The 17,008-nt window shown below is 48.4% G+C and overlaps 1 protein-coding gene across 1 annotated transcript in view; it reads left to right on the top strand.

The window, feature by feature from the left end:
* The first annotated feature begins 4,603 nt into the window (after nt 1-4,603).
* Nucleotides 4,604-17,008, top strand: part of ALX4 (ALX homeobox 4) — a 64,567-nt gene continuing 52,162 nt past the window's right edge. The window contains exons 1-2 of the mRNA XM_037900095.2: nt 4,604-4,809; nt 6,084-6,476. Coding sequence (XP_037756023.1) covers nt 6,086-6,476 — 391 coding nt within the window. The 5' untranslated portion in view covers nt 4,604-4,809; nt 6,084-6,085. The remainder of the gene's footprint in view (nt 4,810-6,083; nt 6,477-17,008) is intronic.

The following is a 17,008-nucleotide window of genomic DNA, read 5'->3' as shown; positions in this document are numbered from 1 at the left end:
TCTCGTAACATCGGAGTAGAATGCAATCTTTAAAGCAGTGCGTCTGAAGCAGGGACCCTCTTCTCCACAAGCTTTCTAGAGGCTGCCCAGCCACTGAACAGGTGTTGAGTTTACCGGGAAATATTTGACTAGCGTGAGCAAACTGTGTTCCAAAGCAAAACAGGGAGACCCAAAATGAAACAGTGGACAGAAGAAATTCTCTTCTCCTGGGATCAAAGTACTGATGGAAACCGCGCTTTGATCAGATACAAAAAATCGTTGTGCAAAGCAAACACGAAATAGCGTCTGTTCTCCTAAGAAGCTAGAGCATGTGGGAAAAGAGGGAGACCTCGATGCAAAACCCCAGCAATTCTTCAACGAGCCAGCCTCTCAGATCCACACTGGCCGCTCTCCGAAGTTTCTGTTTGATTGAAGTGGCGCTAAAAGGAAGCCGCAGAATAACCGAAACTTGCCGAGCAGATGCGGCTACAAGAGCTACCGCTCTTTAACTCGTTGGTGTCAGGGTGAAAAGAAAGGGGGGGTGACGATTAGCGCGGCATTTCGACAAGGTTGGGATTTCCCCGCTGAGGAAAGAAAGTCTCTGAACCCCCAGGGACAGCCCTTGACTCCTTAGGGTGGGGAAGTGGAGAGTGAGGTGGGATGGGGGAGAAACTTTGAAACATACCGCGGCGCTGTACCCAGAGTGTGTGTGTGGGGGGGGGGGGGGGGGGACGGACCGCTCCGATGTTTCTGATTTTCTCTGAGTCCTAAAAGTGAAAGATTAAAAACAGCTATGTTATATAGCCCGTGCTTCAGGGGAAGCCCGTGCTCTGTGGGAATTTAGCAAACAGTTCAGAAGGTTCCCTCTAGATTAGCTATCGTCGAGGGGCAATTGAGAAGCCAGAATAGCAAGAGACGGAGCTGGATATATCATTGTATCCATCCACATGGGACTGTAGAGGCCCGTAGTGACTTGATGCAAGAGAAACAATGAGCCAAATTCAGCCTTGGTGTCAACTGTTTGGGTTGATGTTGAATAATACCAGGAAAGGATTTGGCCAGTAACGGACCAGGAGCCTGATCCAAAGTCAATTGAAGACTCCTACTGACTTCAGTGAGGGGATTGGATCAGGTCCCATTTCCTCAGAGTGGCCTTTCATCACCCAAGAAATGTGCTTTAAAACAAAAAACAAAAACAAAAAAAAACCCTCAGAGAAAAACCACCAGGACAGAGGAAGAGCAATGAAATCAGAGAGCAATGAAACCAGCTTCTCCCACCAGTACCCTGCATGGACTGCGTTAGTTTAGTAGGAGGCAAAAATAAAAGGTAAAAAGCATAACACAAGGAAGGGCCAAGAGCTCTGTTGCTCTGCAAACTAAGCCGTGAGCTCCTGAAATAAAGATGCAACATTAATTCCGCTGCCAAAAGTTTTGGAGGTTAGCACAAAACGTATCCCACCATCACTACCCGCAGCACCAGCGATAGCGTTAGAAACCAGGTACAAAAAGGCGCTGGCGGCTTGGTAGTCTGGGGCAAAGCCGGTGAGAAAACAAACTCGGGATAGGTTCCAAGAGCAGGTCTCGGCCAAAAAAAGGAGGGGAAGAAAGTGTAAAAACCTCCCCCTCCCCCTCCCCCACGCTTTGAAAGGAGCCCACTCGCGGAATTAGGGGAATTTATTCACAACTTGGAACCATCTCCTCCTCTCAAAGACTAACAGGAGAAAGATAGGCAAGGGATTGCAGGAGAGCGCTGGAGCCGCCCCACCGCCTTCCAAGCTAGTCCCCTGCACAGCTCCGGGCTGGAGCCAGTCACCATAAAAGGGGTCCTTTAGCAAACGAGGGTGCAAAAGGGGAAGCAACCAGAGCCTGAAAAAAAGGATGATGGTTTTGGATGGGAAAGAGTGGCGGATTTAGCCTCACAATGAATATTTTAACCGGGAATCCCAGTCCTTCCCATTCCCATTGATTCCGCTCCGCTCTGGTTTTTAAAATAGAAATTGAATCCAGTCACTTGTTCAAAGCTGTATTGGTGAGCAGTTTGCCCAGAGAAATATGTTCTCTATCTGACAGATTATATCATTAAGAATCATGAATCCGAGAGATCAATACAAATGCCCAGTAGGTCATAAATCATATAATCAACCTTATATATATATATATGAAAGGATATGCTAGAATCTCTGTAGATAACATCATATAAATGTGTATGAATAATATACGTCTCTGTATATACACGTATGCATATAGATTAATTGCTGACCACTGTATTTTTCATTAGATACCACAAGAGCCTGGGTTTTCCATTAGACCGAAATAGACGTTTATTTTGGAGTCTGAACTGCCTGAATAATCCTCTATCAAAAGACTGCATCGCTACCATTTAAATCGACTCGTCTGTTTCTATTCCAATAAAGACTATCTGCTTGAAATTAAAACTTTGCAAGGATGCCACGCGCTATTTATTTCCCCAGCGAGAGGCTGCGGTGCAGCTGTGACAGCGTGGAGCTGATAAGCGTTATCAATTTCAGGGTACAGGTCTGATTTCCCAAAGTAGCCCAGACTCTGGTGGTTTGGAAAACACAATGGATTTCGCAAATAGGTCTGGTGCATTCAAAACTGTCTCGGTCAAACTCAACTGTTCATAGGCACGTGGAGTTTCAATATATCTAATCCTTACTCAGCAAGCACTTTTTTTCAAAACAACAGTAAACTGTTGTGATCATGATTTGAATTGAAAAGCTATCCAGGATTTTTTATATTTATTTATTATAAAAGCAGGCTGGGGCTGATCAGAGAAAGGTGAGCTTTGGTTTTCGCATCGATTTTATACTGATCAACAAATAGTGGGGTCGCTTCAGTCAGATAATGGCCTGTTCAATAGCTTTCCTGCAAATATTAAACGCATTTGATAACATATTCTTGAGTCTGGCTTTCTAGGACTGCCGGAAAGTCGAAAAAGATTTTACTTTTTTCTTCCTTTTAAATATAGGAACGAAAATCTGTTCCCATTCAGTAAACCTGATAGTCTGGGGAAATCAGCTGTGTGCTTATATTAATTTGGAGCTGAGACCGTGTATAATTATAGACTTGGTGTTTGCTTCTATTTGTTTACACAGCTTCGTTTACAACCAAAAATAATCATCGTTCGGATTTGCGAAGGGACTTTGGACAACAACAAAATAACATAGATATGAAAAGCAATTCTCCAATTATTTTTAATCGCTAGATTTCAATGTATTTTCCAAACACCCTTTAACTCGGTAACGGTTCCTGCGTTAACCTCTCACTTCCAGTGACACAAATTGGTCATTAGAGAGAGAGTTTTATAGCAAACCTTTTCACAGTGCTGCAGATTATCCTCGATTGGAAGCTAATTGAATTTTCGTTACAACAGAATGCAACTAGGGGCTGGGTTAGCGAGTGGTGAATAGATTCACTGCACAGAACCTTGCTTTCAACCACCGAGAGATGCAGTTTTGACCATTACCAGTGTATGTTTCTTGTTGTAGTTCAGGACCTTGGGAATCTCATTCCTTTTTAATGGTGGCTTTGTTGAAGAGAAATGCAAACGCCGAGTACCATGCCGTACATTCTTATTCCAAGCGTTTTGAAATACCCCCAGCATTTCTTGATTAGAGTGGTTGAGGCGGTGCTGATCCTTTGCCAAGAGAATTGCCCTCGAAACCACTGGCTAGAAACCCCTTTATTCAACACGCACAAATATGTATTCTCCTTCATTTCTGTGTCTAGAAGTTCAATGAACTCGAGCTACTGGTTATAAAACTGGACCCAGACCTGGAAAAGATGCGGTTATCTTCGAGGCTAGATACTCACCCTGCAGAAAGAGACCCAGAACAGAATCCCAGGCTCGCATGGTTTAGTTTTCTCTGAGGATTTCCCACTGGACGTCCAGAAGCGGGTTTTTTTAGAAAGACGTGAATGCATTGAGTTGATTTGGTTTTTATTAAGTCATAAGAGAGAGGGAGAGCCGGGGGGTGGGGGGAGGACGGGGGACGGGGAGGAACAAAAAATGAGGAAAGAATTAAGCAGGTAATAAAGAGAATAGGGAAGGAAAATCCGCTGAAAGCTTTCTTGGACCAGAAACTTGAGCAAGCCCTGCTCTGCTCCGAGGGAGACTTGAAAATGTTTTGAAATCTAATAAATGAATCCATCTTTGGCTATTTAACGAGGACCCCACTAGAAACCCCGGCGTGTCGTTGGGATAAAGGGCAGCCCTCCCTTGCCGCATCGTAATGTACTTAGTACTAATGTGCGATATAGTTTTGTCAGACAACGATATTTACAATGCTGGTTATTATTGTAAAATCTCCCTGCCTACTGTAACAATCCCCTTGCAAGTGTCTAAAGGGCTTCACTCCCCAATCCCCTCCCTTCCAGGTTATTCCCTTGCAATCAGGGTTATTATTCCCTGTTAAATTCAGGTTTTGCAAATTTGCTTTTCCGACTATGTGACTAAATCTAAAAACGTGAGTCTGTGTCCCCCCTAGTCCGAAGTGGGGGGTGGAGCAGGGAAAGGAGGGAAGAGAACACATCTGCAAAAGCCCCGAGTGTATATTTATAGACAAACGTCAATTCTCGTCTCCCCTCCCCCCTCCCTCACGACGCTTTGCACGGCCCTTGGGCCCACTGACTTCCGTAGGAGCAGGAGCCGGGCCTTCTGTCTTTAGCGATATTTGGGCTCATCTCCCTCGCAACGGTGCGCAGAAATGATCGTCCGGCTACGGGCGGCGAGGAAAGGGTTAAGGGCCTTTTTGACTGAAGAGCTGTGGGTGCAGTTGGCGTAATATCTTTATTACTGAAAACTTCAAGGTAAGAGCGCGATAGAAACCAGATGTGAGGGATGGAAGAAAGGCCGGATAAAAAAAAAATAAATAAATAAGTGTCAGGGGCAGCAGGAGTTAACTGGGGAAGCAGGAGTGGAGTCCGGTTCAGCTGATGGGACCGGGGCTGATACCGATTTGCGGTTGAACCCCTTTGGGGTTGCAATTGACCTTTCAGTCCCGAAAAGGCTTCTTCCAGTCCTAGTCCCTCTACAAGTTCCAGCCTCGCCGCCTCGGAGGCAGGTTATCTAGTAAAACACTGCTCTGCTGCCAGAGGGATTTTAATAAAAACATCACGAGCAACAAAGAATTGTTTACATCTGATAGAAAAATGTGAAAATCTTCCCTGGCTTGTAATAATAATAATAATCAATTAATTCATTAATAATACCGCCAGAAGCAAGAACGAACTTGCCCTGGGTAGAGCTGTCTTCAGCTCGTAACAAGGGGCAGAAAAACACCTCACAAAGCAACGCTGAAAGGGTCTAACAAAGTCATTGCCAGTCCTGGAGATGGCAGAGGGAGCGGGGCTGCTGCCAAAGGGTTAATTGGGGGGAAGGGTGAGGGTCTTAAAGGGATATGGCTCGGGGGAGGGGGGGGAAATCCATATTGCTTTTAATAAAGGACCTAATGGGGAGGGAGGGGGTTACAAAGTCTAAGGTCCCTGCAGCTGCGTTGCAAAGTCAATAGTGAAGAGGGCCAGAACGAATCGAGTGTGTCATACCCATTAAATTGTTCCCTGCTCTTCCGCCGTGCACAGATCCCCATATTCATCCCCTAATTGCATTAATGTCACGTGTTTGATTTTCTATTTTTTAATCATAAAAAAGTTTTTTTATGCAAAAGATCTGACCTCCCCCCCCCCCCCCACCGCGCGCGCGCTCCCCTCCTTCCCTGGCCCCCTCCCCTCCACTGTCATCATCTACATATTAATTGTGGGAGAGGTCTCGGGTTTTGTATGTGTGTGGGGGGAAAACTGTTGAGAAGAGTCTCTTTGGACTGTAGATAGCTTGGAGGGTGAGACAGAGAGTGAGTGTGAGAGAGAGAGGGAGGAAAGGGGGGGCAGATCCCTTTCGCGCTGCAAGATCTTGAGGAGGCTTTGGAGATCTGGTCAGCTTTCAAGAACATCTGAATCCTCTTAGAGTTCCCTGGCCCAGCTGTGAGTGTGCATGTGAGACAGAGAGCGAGAGAGGGAGAGGGAGAGAGGCAGGCTCCTGGTGCCCCTCCAAGCGCATTAAGGACACTCGGGCCTTTTAATTTTAGGAATGAATGCTGATACTTGTGTTTCTTATTGTGATCCGGCTGCCATGGATTCCTACTACAACGCAGCCTCCCAGAGCACAGAGGGCTCCTCGCCTTTTAGGGCATTTCAAGCAAGTGACAAGTTCAGCCCTACTTTCCTGGCCAGCAAAGGACAAGGCTTTGGTGACAGCAGCAGTAAGTGCCGGAGCCGCTATAGCCAGCAGGAATGCCAGTCCCTGGATGGCAGCGGGCAGGCTCCCAGCTCTGCTGGGGCACAAGGCTCCTTTAACAAATACCAGCAGCAGCAGCAGCATCTCTACATGCAGCGAGGCCCCTGCAAAACTCCCCCGGAGAGCAACCTCAAGCTGCAGGAGACCAGCAGCCACAACGGAGCCCTGCAGGTCTCCTGCTACGGTGAGTCCCGTGCACACGGCTCCGGTAGGGGTGTGTTTGCTGCTGAACGTGGCTGGGGCGGGGGAAAGGGAGGTGGGAAGAGGGGCGCGCAGATAAACTGAAGTGCCAGGAAAAGGGAAGAACGTGAAACAGAGAAAGCAGGGCGCCTTTGGTGGACAGGGGCCACATGCTTGGGACCCGCTTCTCCCTCAGTGTGTGCTCTGTCCCTAGTCCGGCTAAAGCCCTGCTGGAGACAAGGGGGATCCGTGCCAGAGTAAGGACTGCGGGATCGGGCCTGTTTCTGTCGGAGAGAGGTCAATAGGTTCGGTGTCGTACCGGTGTCTTTCCAGCATGCCCTTTGAGCAGTAACCCAACGCGAGCCGTTCCCCTGATACCTTGCACCCTTTTGCCGGCTTCGGGATCCCGTCTTCCAGTGCCGAAGAGACCACATAACGGGAGAGGATGGAAGAAAACAACCGCATCCCCTCCCCTACAAATGCACATGCTCCCAGGAAAAGAGTGGGGTGGGATGTATAAAAGCTGCCCCCTACCCGTTTTCCTGAGGTTGCTCTGAAATTGTCCCAGTAATGTCGGGGGGTGGGGGGATATGCGCGTTTGGAAACAAAGCAACCACATGCCCTTGGGAGAAACAATGGGTTTTATTCTGGTTTTTTATTTCGCATAGAAAGACTTAAGTCATGCACAGACTCGCGTCCCTCGATTGTAATTTTATTGTTGTTGCTCTTCTTCTTATTATTATTATAAAATCAATGCCTCTTTGTGTTTCCAAACACAGCCGTGTTCCAAACAACTGTATTTTCTATGACAGCAGCTTATTTCCTTTCGGCCTGCTGCAATGTAGTGTTATAATTTCTCTAGATCTGATGCACACCTAGAGATTGCTATTCTGCTATTACAAATGAAAGAAAATCCGTAACTGTGTTCTTAGAAAAAGACAAGTTTTAGTTAATCCCTACTCAAAATATTCCCTAAAGTGGCCTTCTGTTTAAATGTGAATGCTGAGAGAAATCTGCTCTCCCCATCACTGGGTTATCTTTACTATTCGCCTCCACCCCCGTTGATTTCTGCTCTGCGTTTGAATCATCAAAGGTAACACACTTGCATCCTCTTCATTTCATTAGTGGCAATTAAGATATTTCCCCGCATTGACGCTAACCTGAATAGAATTAAACCGGATTTATTCTCATTATCTTTCAGGGGATGTACTTAAAATCACAAACATTTGTTTAGGCGTTTCCGTTCTACTTGGAGGTTAAAAACAATCCTCTTCTTCTGGTTAAGGGAAAGTGAAAATAAAAATCTATCTTTCTCACTATCTGTCTTCCCTGTTTCTACTCAAATGCTGGTTAATTAACTCCACCAGTCTGCATTCACTGCAGTCTGAATTCACTGCTATTTCAAAACCAAGTCTCAGTGAAAGTTCATTTTTTCCACTGTTCCATCAATCAAAAGTTACCCAAAGCAGCCCTAGACCGGGAACAAACTAGAGGAATAAAGAGAAAGCAAAACACGAGCGATGCCAGTCAAAGTGAGCAATGGAGAAGTATTACAAAAGGGAGATCAGAAGTGCAAGGGAAAGCTAAGTCTTCTGCAGCTCCTGCTTTTCCACGGTGCAGCAGCGGTGTGCTGGGGTTACTTCCCTTCCGTCCTTCTTTAGTTCCATTTTCTTTGAACCCTGGTTTGGATTATGTCTGAGCTTCTCCAATTGCTTTTATTTTATTATTTACTTTCTCTCCATGCACCTCCCTTCCCCCTTTCCAGACTTGAAACAAGTCAAAGGCACCTACCTTCCCCCCCACTACCCCTCCTAAACATCTCCTGAAGGCTTGGAGTGTTTGCTGACTATAGGAAAAGCTGGAAGGGACGGGGCCTGGGGTTACATTAACAAGCCATCCATCACTCGTGCTGCAAGGAGCCGGCCTGGGCAGCCCCTCTCAAAGGGGTGCAGCGGAGAAAGATGCTTTGAAATATGTGTACGGCCAATCTTCAGCCGTATTGTACCCCGCCCTGTTAGCTTCATTTATTTCCCCGAATGACAGCTGACTCCAGAGACATAGATCGAACCAGAGACTCCTAACGTCCCATGGGGAAAGGTCTTCCTTGTCCCAGTAACTTGAAAGCTTCTTGCCTTTTGCAAAGGAGTTCCCCACCTTTGGTGAAGTGCAGGGCAAATCTGTACGCTGTGCACCCCCAAATGGCTCAGGCACCGCGCGCACTGTAGGGAGAAAGGCAGCTAGGCAAGGGATCTCTGATCCACAGGCTGCTAACCCCATCTATAATGAAAAAGCCAGACAGCACAACATGTAATCGCTTCAAAAAAAAAAGAAAGGAGCCCCTTAGAATGCTCCGAAGAAGCCCCTCTCCTCGCCTGCCAAGGGTCTGGCCTTGCGAGCTCCAGTCCCTAACTTTCCCATTCGGGATGGGAGGAATCTGGGACCTTCCTTCCCAGAAACTACCCCGCGCAGAAGAAACCAAAGCGATTTAGATTCATTTCCCCGGTAACTGAAATTAAGCTACCAGCGCCCCAGACTTCACACCCAAACATTTTTCTTCAGGGGCTTTTGATGACACAGCGCCGTGAGAGGGGAGAATTCCCCAGAAATGCTGCAGGGAAATGGGCAGTGGAGTTGCCTGGATTTTGTACGACGTGGCTTGTAGCACGAGTTCTTCCCCCCATCGCATAAGGCCAGGTCTGGAAACTCATCGTGGCTGAACTTTCGGAAAGAAACAGTGCAGGGCAAATCCTTTGTGTCCATGTGGAATAGAGACAATGGGGACTATGCCTATTCTTCTTTACACTGCTCAGTGGAGCTACTCCAGACCTGCAGCGGTGTAACCGAGATCAGCGTCTGGCCCTGGGTCACTTCATGGGCGGGAAGAAAGATTTAGTGCATAAGGGGGGGTTGCACGAGTCTGAAAAAGAAATACAGCTACAGCTTCCCCCATTCGGTGTGATTTCAAAGGCTGTTTCCAAATTCCCCACACCCCAGCGCTTTGAAATTCCCTTGCGCGGTTCTGTAACTCCGCGCACCACGAAGGGAACCCCAAGAGGGAATGCGCCGTGTCAGAGACCGACACCGTGAGTTACAGCGCGGATGAAGCTTAATGCGTACGATGCCGAGCACTCCGAGTTACCTGATACAGAGTTGTAACAGCCACATGCTCACCTGGAACGGTACATGTCATTACCCTCAACCTTTCAGCCACTCATTTCCCAATACACCTCCCTGCGAATTTCAGGACGATAAATCAGAAGGCGCTGGGGGAGGGTGGGAAGTGTCTCTCGTTATACTCCCCAAACATATGCCATCGGTATGTTTTAAATAACGACTTTCATTATATTGGACTCCACTAAATAAGTCTCTGGGCCTTTAACATAGATTGTAAACTCTTTGGGTCTATCTGCATGATTCCTGGGGCAATGGACGTGGACGGCGCTGCATAAATCATTACTGAGTAATTAGCAGTGAATAAATAGTATTTGAGGCCATTCCTCAGAGGTGCCTGATTTCTCTGAAAACTCTCTGCTAACTGGGTTTCTTTTTTTTAGGTTGAAAAATCCAGGGCAACATCTTAGCATCCGATGACCCATTACAAGGCTGTATAGAACCAAATGAATGTATCACCCACATTAGTGCCACCAGGATTCTGCATGCCTATCGATTGCATATTTAGGCGTTCGTTTATTTATTTGCTATTAAGCAACGTTCCCAATTGACTAGTGGTACCATGGAACCCCTAACCGGTTTAAAATATGGTGTGATGTGGTGTGGCTCAGAATACATGGCAATGCAATAAAAGCCACCTGGGTCTGTGAGGAGAATTAACACTACGAATAATAATGGCTAATGATTAAAATAGTTTCTGGTTAACAGTAAATATCCACTGTAAGTTTTGGACGGATTGCTGCATAGAGGGAAGAGTGGCACGCCAGACCCACAGAATTTCTTCTTTTCTAAAATTAAATGAAAAGTTCTGAGCTGTGTGAGTTTATGGGGTTCTGTATCTGTAATTTAAAGGGAGGATTAACCCTTCCTTTGCGGGTTGCACCATGCCAGAGATAGCATTCCTGCTGCACAAGCAGCGAAGAGGAGGGGGTGGGAGAAAAGCGAGAATCTGCTGGGCCTCCTGCTCAGGAGACCGGGCCAGGGCGAGCTTCCCAGAGAGCCCGCGCTGTGTTTTTCGGAATCATTCCCCCACCGCTGTATTGAGTCGGCACTCGCACACATGCCGCTGTACCCCGGAATGATTTGTATACATTGGAAATTAGCATAATTGCAATAATGAATAATCGCTCTCTTGTATTTCTGGTTAACCGAGGCTTGCAGTTTTGCCAAACCCCAGGCAGCGTTGTCTTTTTACTAATCTCGGGCTTTCGGAGTCCAGTCACTCTAGGCTGAGTTTAGCTCCAGAATCCATTGCCCTGTTAATAGGGGCATAAATCTGCGGAGGGGAGAAATGTACCAATGAACAGAGCAGGCGACTGCCTGATATGAGGGGACCACATCTGTACTCAGTATTCAAGAGGTGGGCTTACCATGGATTTATATAAGGGCAATAAAATATTCTCCCTCTCATTAAAAGAGGGATAGAGAATAGGACGGAGAATATCTTATTGCCCCTAATATAAATCCATGGTATGCCCACATCTTGAATACTGCCTACAGATATGTCCCCTCATCTCAGAAAAGATATACTGGCATTAGAAAAGGTTCAGAAAAGGGGAACTAAAATGATTCGGGGTTTGGAACAGGTCCAATATGAGGAGAGATTAAAGAGGCTAGGACTTTTCAGCTTGGAAAAGAGGAGACTAAGGAGGGCTGTGATCGAGGTATATAAAATCATGAGTGGTGTGGATAAAGTGAATAAGGAAAAGTTATTTACTTGTTCCCATAATATAAGAACTAGGGGCCACCAAATGAAATTAATGAGTAGCAGGTTTAGGAAGTTCTTCTTCACACAGCACACAGTCAACCTGTGGAACTCCTTGCCTGAGGAGGTTGTAAAGGCTGGGACTATAACAGGGTTTAAAAGAGAACTGGATAAATTAATGCAGGTTAAATCCATTAATGGCTATTAGCCAGGATGGATAAGGAATGGTGTTCCTAGCCTCTGTTTGACAGAGGGTGGAGATGGATGGCAGGAGAGAGATCACCTGATCATTACCTGTTAGGTTCACTCCCTCTGGGGCACCTGGCATTGGCCACTGTCGGAAGACAGGATACTGGGCTAGATGGACCTTTGGTGTGACCCACTATGGCCGTTCTTATGTCCTTTGGGGCAGCTGTTTCTATCTCTGTGTCAGCTCCTTCGTGGCTAGGCTAATCCCAAACCGTGACACTATCTATGCTGCCGGGCCTGATTCTATCCTCCAGGGCATCCGTTTTGGACTGGCGTTGCCCACTGGCCTCACCGGAGTTACTCCTCATTTACCCTGGTCTGAGGGGAGATTCGGACCCTGGTGCCATTGAGGGGTCACAGTTCGGGTGAGGATGAAACACACTTGTGGAAAGAGACTTATGCCAAAGGGGGGAAAGGGGCTGATTCTAGCGGGTTCCAGAATCTACGGGAACCATAGGGGGGACCCTTCTCAAGCGCCATCACAACCATCCTCCTGGATCGGTTAATGTCCATCGTGCAGTGCTGAGGCTCTGGGCGCCTTTGCCATGGAAGGATCCCTGTTCCCGCAGCTGGGCCAGAGCTCACCTTGCTCCTACGGAGCTGCTCAGAACGGTGTCTGCTGGAGCTCGGGCTGCTTGGGGTGCTGCCGCACCCCCTGGCTTGAAGTGGGTTCCAGGGTTCTACCCAGGGTTTCCAGTTTGGTTCAATGGCTCTCAGCAGCCCCAAGATACACATCGTCCCAGCCGCGGAGATGTGGGCCGTATCCGATCCCAGGCCGGGCTGAGGGCTTCAATTTAGAGATGGGGCTGCGAGAAGCCTTCATTTGGGTTCTCAAAACGCTGTAATAAGGCATTCCGGCACACTACGTCGCCCGCTTCCTGCTGGCCCCACGCAGCTTTTCTTCGCTGGGCTGAGCGTGACCAACAAGTGTGGAGAGTTGAAGGTTTGGCGCTAATGGCCTCTGCAAACCAGGAAAAATGCAGTTTTATTTGCTTATTTGTCTCTCCGTTTACTGCCCTGCTGAGCGATCCGGACTGTGTCTCGCTGGTAAGCTGGAGGGAGATCAGTTTAGGAGTGCCGAGAAAGTCTTTCTGGCAGTGCCTGCGCGGGTTTGATGCACTGGCTTTATTCCCAATTCCCAGCTGAACCTTTTCCTTGGCCCCTTTATCTCGCGGTGCTGCCCTTTCTAACCTCTCCACTTTGCCCCTGCTAATGCCTCTCAGCCGATCCTTTTGGGCCTCCGTGTAGCATAGTGTATCCCGAATCTGAACAATAAGGTCCCATCTTCCCCCAGAGCCCCCAAATCCCCAGTGAAGCTATGGAGTGTTGGATGAGGCAAAGAATGCACATAGGAGGGGGCCTGGGGTGGCCAGATGTCTCGATTTTATAGAGACATTCCCGATATTTCGGGCTTTTTTTTTATATGGGCTCCTATTACCCCCGCCCCCTATCCCAGTGTTTCACACTTGCTATCTGGTCACCCAAAGGGGGCCGATCCGGAGCCAGGGCCGGCTCCAGGCACCAGTGTTCCAAGCAGGTGCTTGGGGCGGTAGGAGTGTGAACGGGGCAGCAGTGTTTCCGCGGCAGCCGCAAATAGGCTGCAGCTTCTCGCTTCGGCCAAATCGGAGGCAGCTTCTCCCTTTTGCCATACGCGGCGGCAGTTTTTTCCCTCTGCTTGGGGCCAAAAACTGTAGAGCCGGCCCTGCCCAGAGCTCAGTAGCCTTCCTTCCACCAGGCCTTGTCTTCACTAGAAAACTAGGACGAGATAAAATCCTGATTCTACCCCCGCCGGATGGCAGGACTTGCGCTAGGAAGGGAGGGCCACTGGAGCGAATCCTGCCGACCGGATCGGCCCATACCTCCTCCTCTTTCTGAGTAGCTGTTTTCCTTTGTTAATTTCAACCGGCTTAGCCGTGGTGATTTCCGCTGGGTTTGGCCAGCTTCTTATGACTTCTAAAAATGCTGTCCCGCGCCACCCTCCTCTACCTGCATCAAAAACACACCAAGCCCCTTAACTCGGCCCTCTGCATTTTTCTGATGATCAGCATCTAAAGAATGGGAATAAAGCGACTGCGGGACTCTGTGCTGGTATCCCACTTTAAACACTGTTAGGTCCTTGGCTGGCATGTAATGTCCAAACCTAGAGCTAGGAAACAAAGAGCAAAGATCCCCTGATGGAGAGGGGTTTTAGAGGTATATATTTTTTAATAAACACGTTGTTTTTGAAGCTTTAAAAAGCGTGTGGCTGCCCTACGCTACTATCCAGGCCATCTATCGGATAGTAGCTATGAATATAGCTTAAGGAGAGTTATAGTCCAGGATAAAAACGAAGCGACAACAGAAATGCTTCCGGTTCATTTAGGGCGGATTTCGACTGTGGGGTCACTGAGGCGAACGCAAGGTTTTAGTTTGCTTAGTGATATTCACGGGTTTTCCCATTTGGCATTGCGGGCACAACACCTCCACTAATCCGAGCTGCGATTTTTGCAAAAGCAAAGGAAATGGGCGAATCACTTATAACGTTTAATTTCCAAATTGTATTTGTTTTCGCTGAAATCAAAGGAGAGTGACTCAGACAGGGCACGCACCAAGGCAGGTCGTGGCAACCAGATTTCGGAGCCTAGAATCAAAGAACTCCGGTCTGATGTTTGTACAATAGACCTTTATACACTACTAAGGGAAATGCCGTGCGGTACGCACGCTGAAGGCGCCTCTGTCCCCTGAATGCAGCTGCAGTGCTTCCCTTTTTTTACTGCACTCAGACTACCAGTTATGGATTACTCCCTACACTGGAACCCGGGGAAAAGCACGGCTTCTATCTTGGGGTCGAGGTGCGGGGGGCGGGACACCAAGTGGTTTATGTATTAAAGTAATCTGAATGGCCGTTTCTTTTACGTAGAGGTGATGTAAATCACCGTTCTTGGAAATACATATTGCTGTCTTGAAATACGGGTTTCTTTTTTTGGGGGGGGGACCCTTTCGGGGAATGAAAGAGAAATATGCATTGGGATGTTTGCTCAGCGGATTAGGTGAATGCACACTGTTTTTCCTGGCATAGGAAAATCTTTAAGCATAAGGTTATGCAACTAATAACGATCTATTTTATTTCCGTGCAAATATCAAGTGCAATCTCTAACGCTTTATCCATCAGAGCAGAAAGACATTGCCATAGGAATGAAGGGATCGCTCCACACGGTTTTTTCTGATATATTTCTAATGCACTTTCTTCATTTTTATTTTTCCGTTTGCAAAATAGCGTCTAAGAATTGTCAAGCATTTTAAAATGTAGAAATAGGAGAAATAACCTGGCTCCAGAATGAGCCTTTCGCTGACGTTGAAGGCTTATAAGATATTTGGGGCCTGCTCCAAAGCCCACGGAAGTCAATGGAAAGGCTCCCATTGACTTTAATGGACTTTGGATCAGGCGCATACTTTGCAAAAATCCCTGTCTTGAAGGTATTCGTTGAGAAGCACTAATCGGCTGTGATCTGAGCAGCCAATCTCCTCTTCTCTGCGCGCTCCAAGCAGGGCTACAGGCTCATGGAGGTGACACGTCGTAGTGGGATTCTCCTGCCATTTGCTCTCTACGTGTGAAGCGGTTTTATTGAGGGAACTATCAGCGCTTCCACATCTGCCTGCGTCAAAATGGGGGGGGGGGAAGGGGGGGAGAAGACGGGTTAGGGGCTTGTGGTTCACACGTAAAGGGTAAGGGGTCGCCACAGTTTCGATGTGGACATTTTAATGAAGGGGTGGAAATATAAGGACCCCATAGAGAAATATACCCAAGGAGAGCCCTGCGCATTGCGTGTGGCTAGGGGCGCCGCCACAGTGCTAGCTAAGGAGAGAAGGCTCCTTTTGGTGTATCTCGCGATTTGCACTATGTCTAATGATTTCCCGCCAATAAGGCTGCCTTTCTTTTCGGGTTCTCTCTGCCCGGCAGATCCCCCGGTGCCAGGAAGTCGGGGAAGGGGCATCCTGAGAAGCTTCCCCTTCCCTCTGCAATGCCCCTTCCCCTGCTTTGCGTTCAGAGGGGCTGGGAGGCTGCTGGCAGCACCTTTGCAGTGTGGCCACTGGGAGATATTTTTGTTTAGTTGTTGCTTGCTATCCCCGTCCAGGTGCAGGAGCGTCCCCGACGCGGAATTCCCCGAAGTCTCCATTCGCAATGTGTTCAAAATGCCCCCCCCCCCCCGTGTGTGTGTGAGTGTGAATGTGAGTGTGTGCGCGCGCGCTTCTGGTGCCTTAGCGCGGCTCCAGGGCGGGTCCCAATTCAGTGAAAGTAAAAGATCCTTCGGATTCAGCAAGGTACAAGGGAGGCGCGGGCTGCTCGGAGCGGGCTGGAGGCGAGGAACCGAAGCAACGCGCTGGGCCTGCGGGGTCAGAGATAACGGTGCATGACTAAGTACCGGGTGTTCTTGCCTCTCCCCTGGGGGAGCTCTGGTCACCCTTCGCTGGGGAATGTATCATTTATACTTCCCTACCCCTGGACATAAACAACCCCCCCGCCTCCTCGTTCACTTCTCTCGGTGAAGGAGTCGAATTAGACTCTCTGCTACCTGGGAAGAGGGAGGGGGGTGGCTGTGAGGTGACTCGTTGCATATGGTGGACAGGGATCAGAGCTGAGAAAGAGTTTGCAGAGGGGCCAGTGGGGAGAAAGCAGTGCAGTCCCCTCCGTAGTTAATATCCCCCGGCCTCAGTGTGATTCAGACCATCAGCAGGTGGAGTTGAACCACCATCTCTCTCTCTCCCCTTGGGGAAACGGGCAATTGTACATGTAAACAAACTATCCACTAACAACACAACGCTTTTTTAAAAATGTGGGGCTCCATCCTCCTAGGGACCCGCCTGTTGCGTCGGTCAAAGGCAGCGGAGATGCAGAGAGAAGTTTGTTTCAGACCCAATTTTTCTTCCTTTAATCTGCCCCCACACGAGCAATACTAGATTGAAAGTCGTAGAGGGGGAACACACAACGGGAGGGACCCACTAGGGCTGTGTCACCAGGGCAGCGCCTGGCACTGTCTGAAGAGGGGATTACACACACACATCCTGCCCCCATCTCGGTCCCCGCTCCATCTCCCCTCATCTAAAGCCCCTTCCTGCCCCGCAGTACTGCACTGAAGCCAGATGTGACGGGTAGGGATCAGAGAGGAACCCAGGTTCCAGATGTGACTGATAGGGATCAGAGCCGAAGTGGATCTCAGGAGAGAGTCAGGCTTTCTCTAGGCCGGGGCTGAATGGGGCCGGTTTTACAGGTCCTGAACTTTCACTCCCCTCCGAAGCTTTGAACTGGGCTCCGCTCCGGACAAGAGTCCTCGCATACAGATCAAAGGGACTCCGGGTATCTACAGACTGGGGAAGAGCAAGCGGGGGGGAGTTGGAGTGGAGGAGTAAATGTGTTTTGGAGATACATCACT

The sequence above is a fragment of the Chelonia mydas genome, chromosome 6 (assembly GCF_015237465.2).
Source record: "Chelonia mydas isolate rCheMyd1 chromosome 6, rCheMyd1.pri.v2, whole genome shotgun sequence".
NCBI lineage: Eukaryota > Metazoa > Chordata > Testudines > Cheloniidae > Chelonia > Chelonia mydas.
Note: the sequence above shows the minus strand (reverse complement) of the source record. Positions and strands in the feature narration are given on the sequence as shown.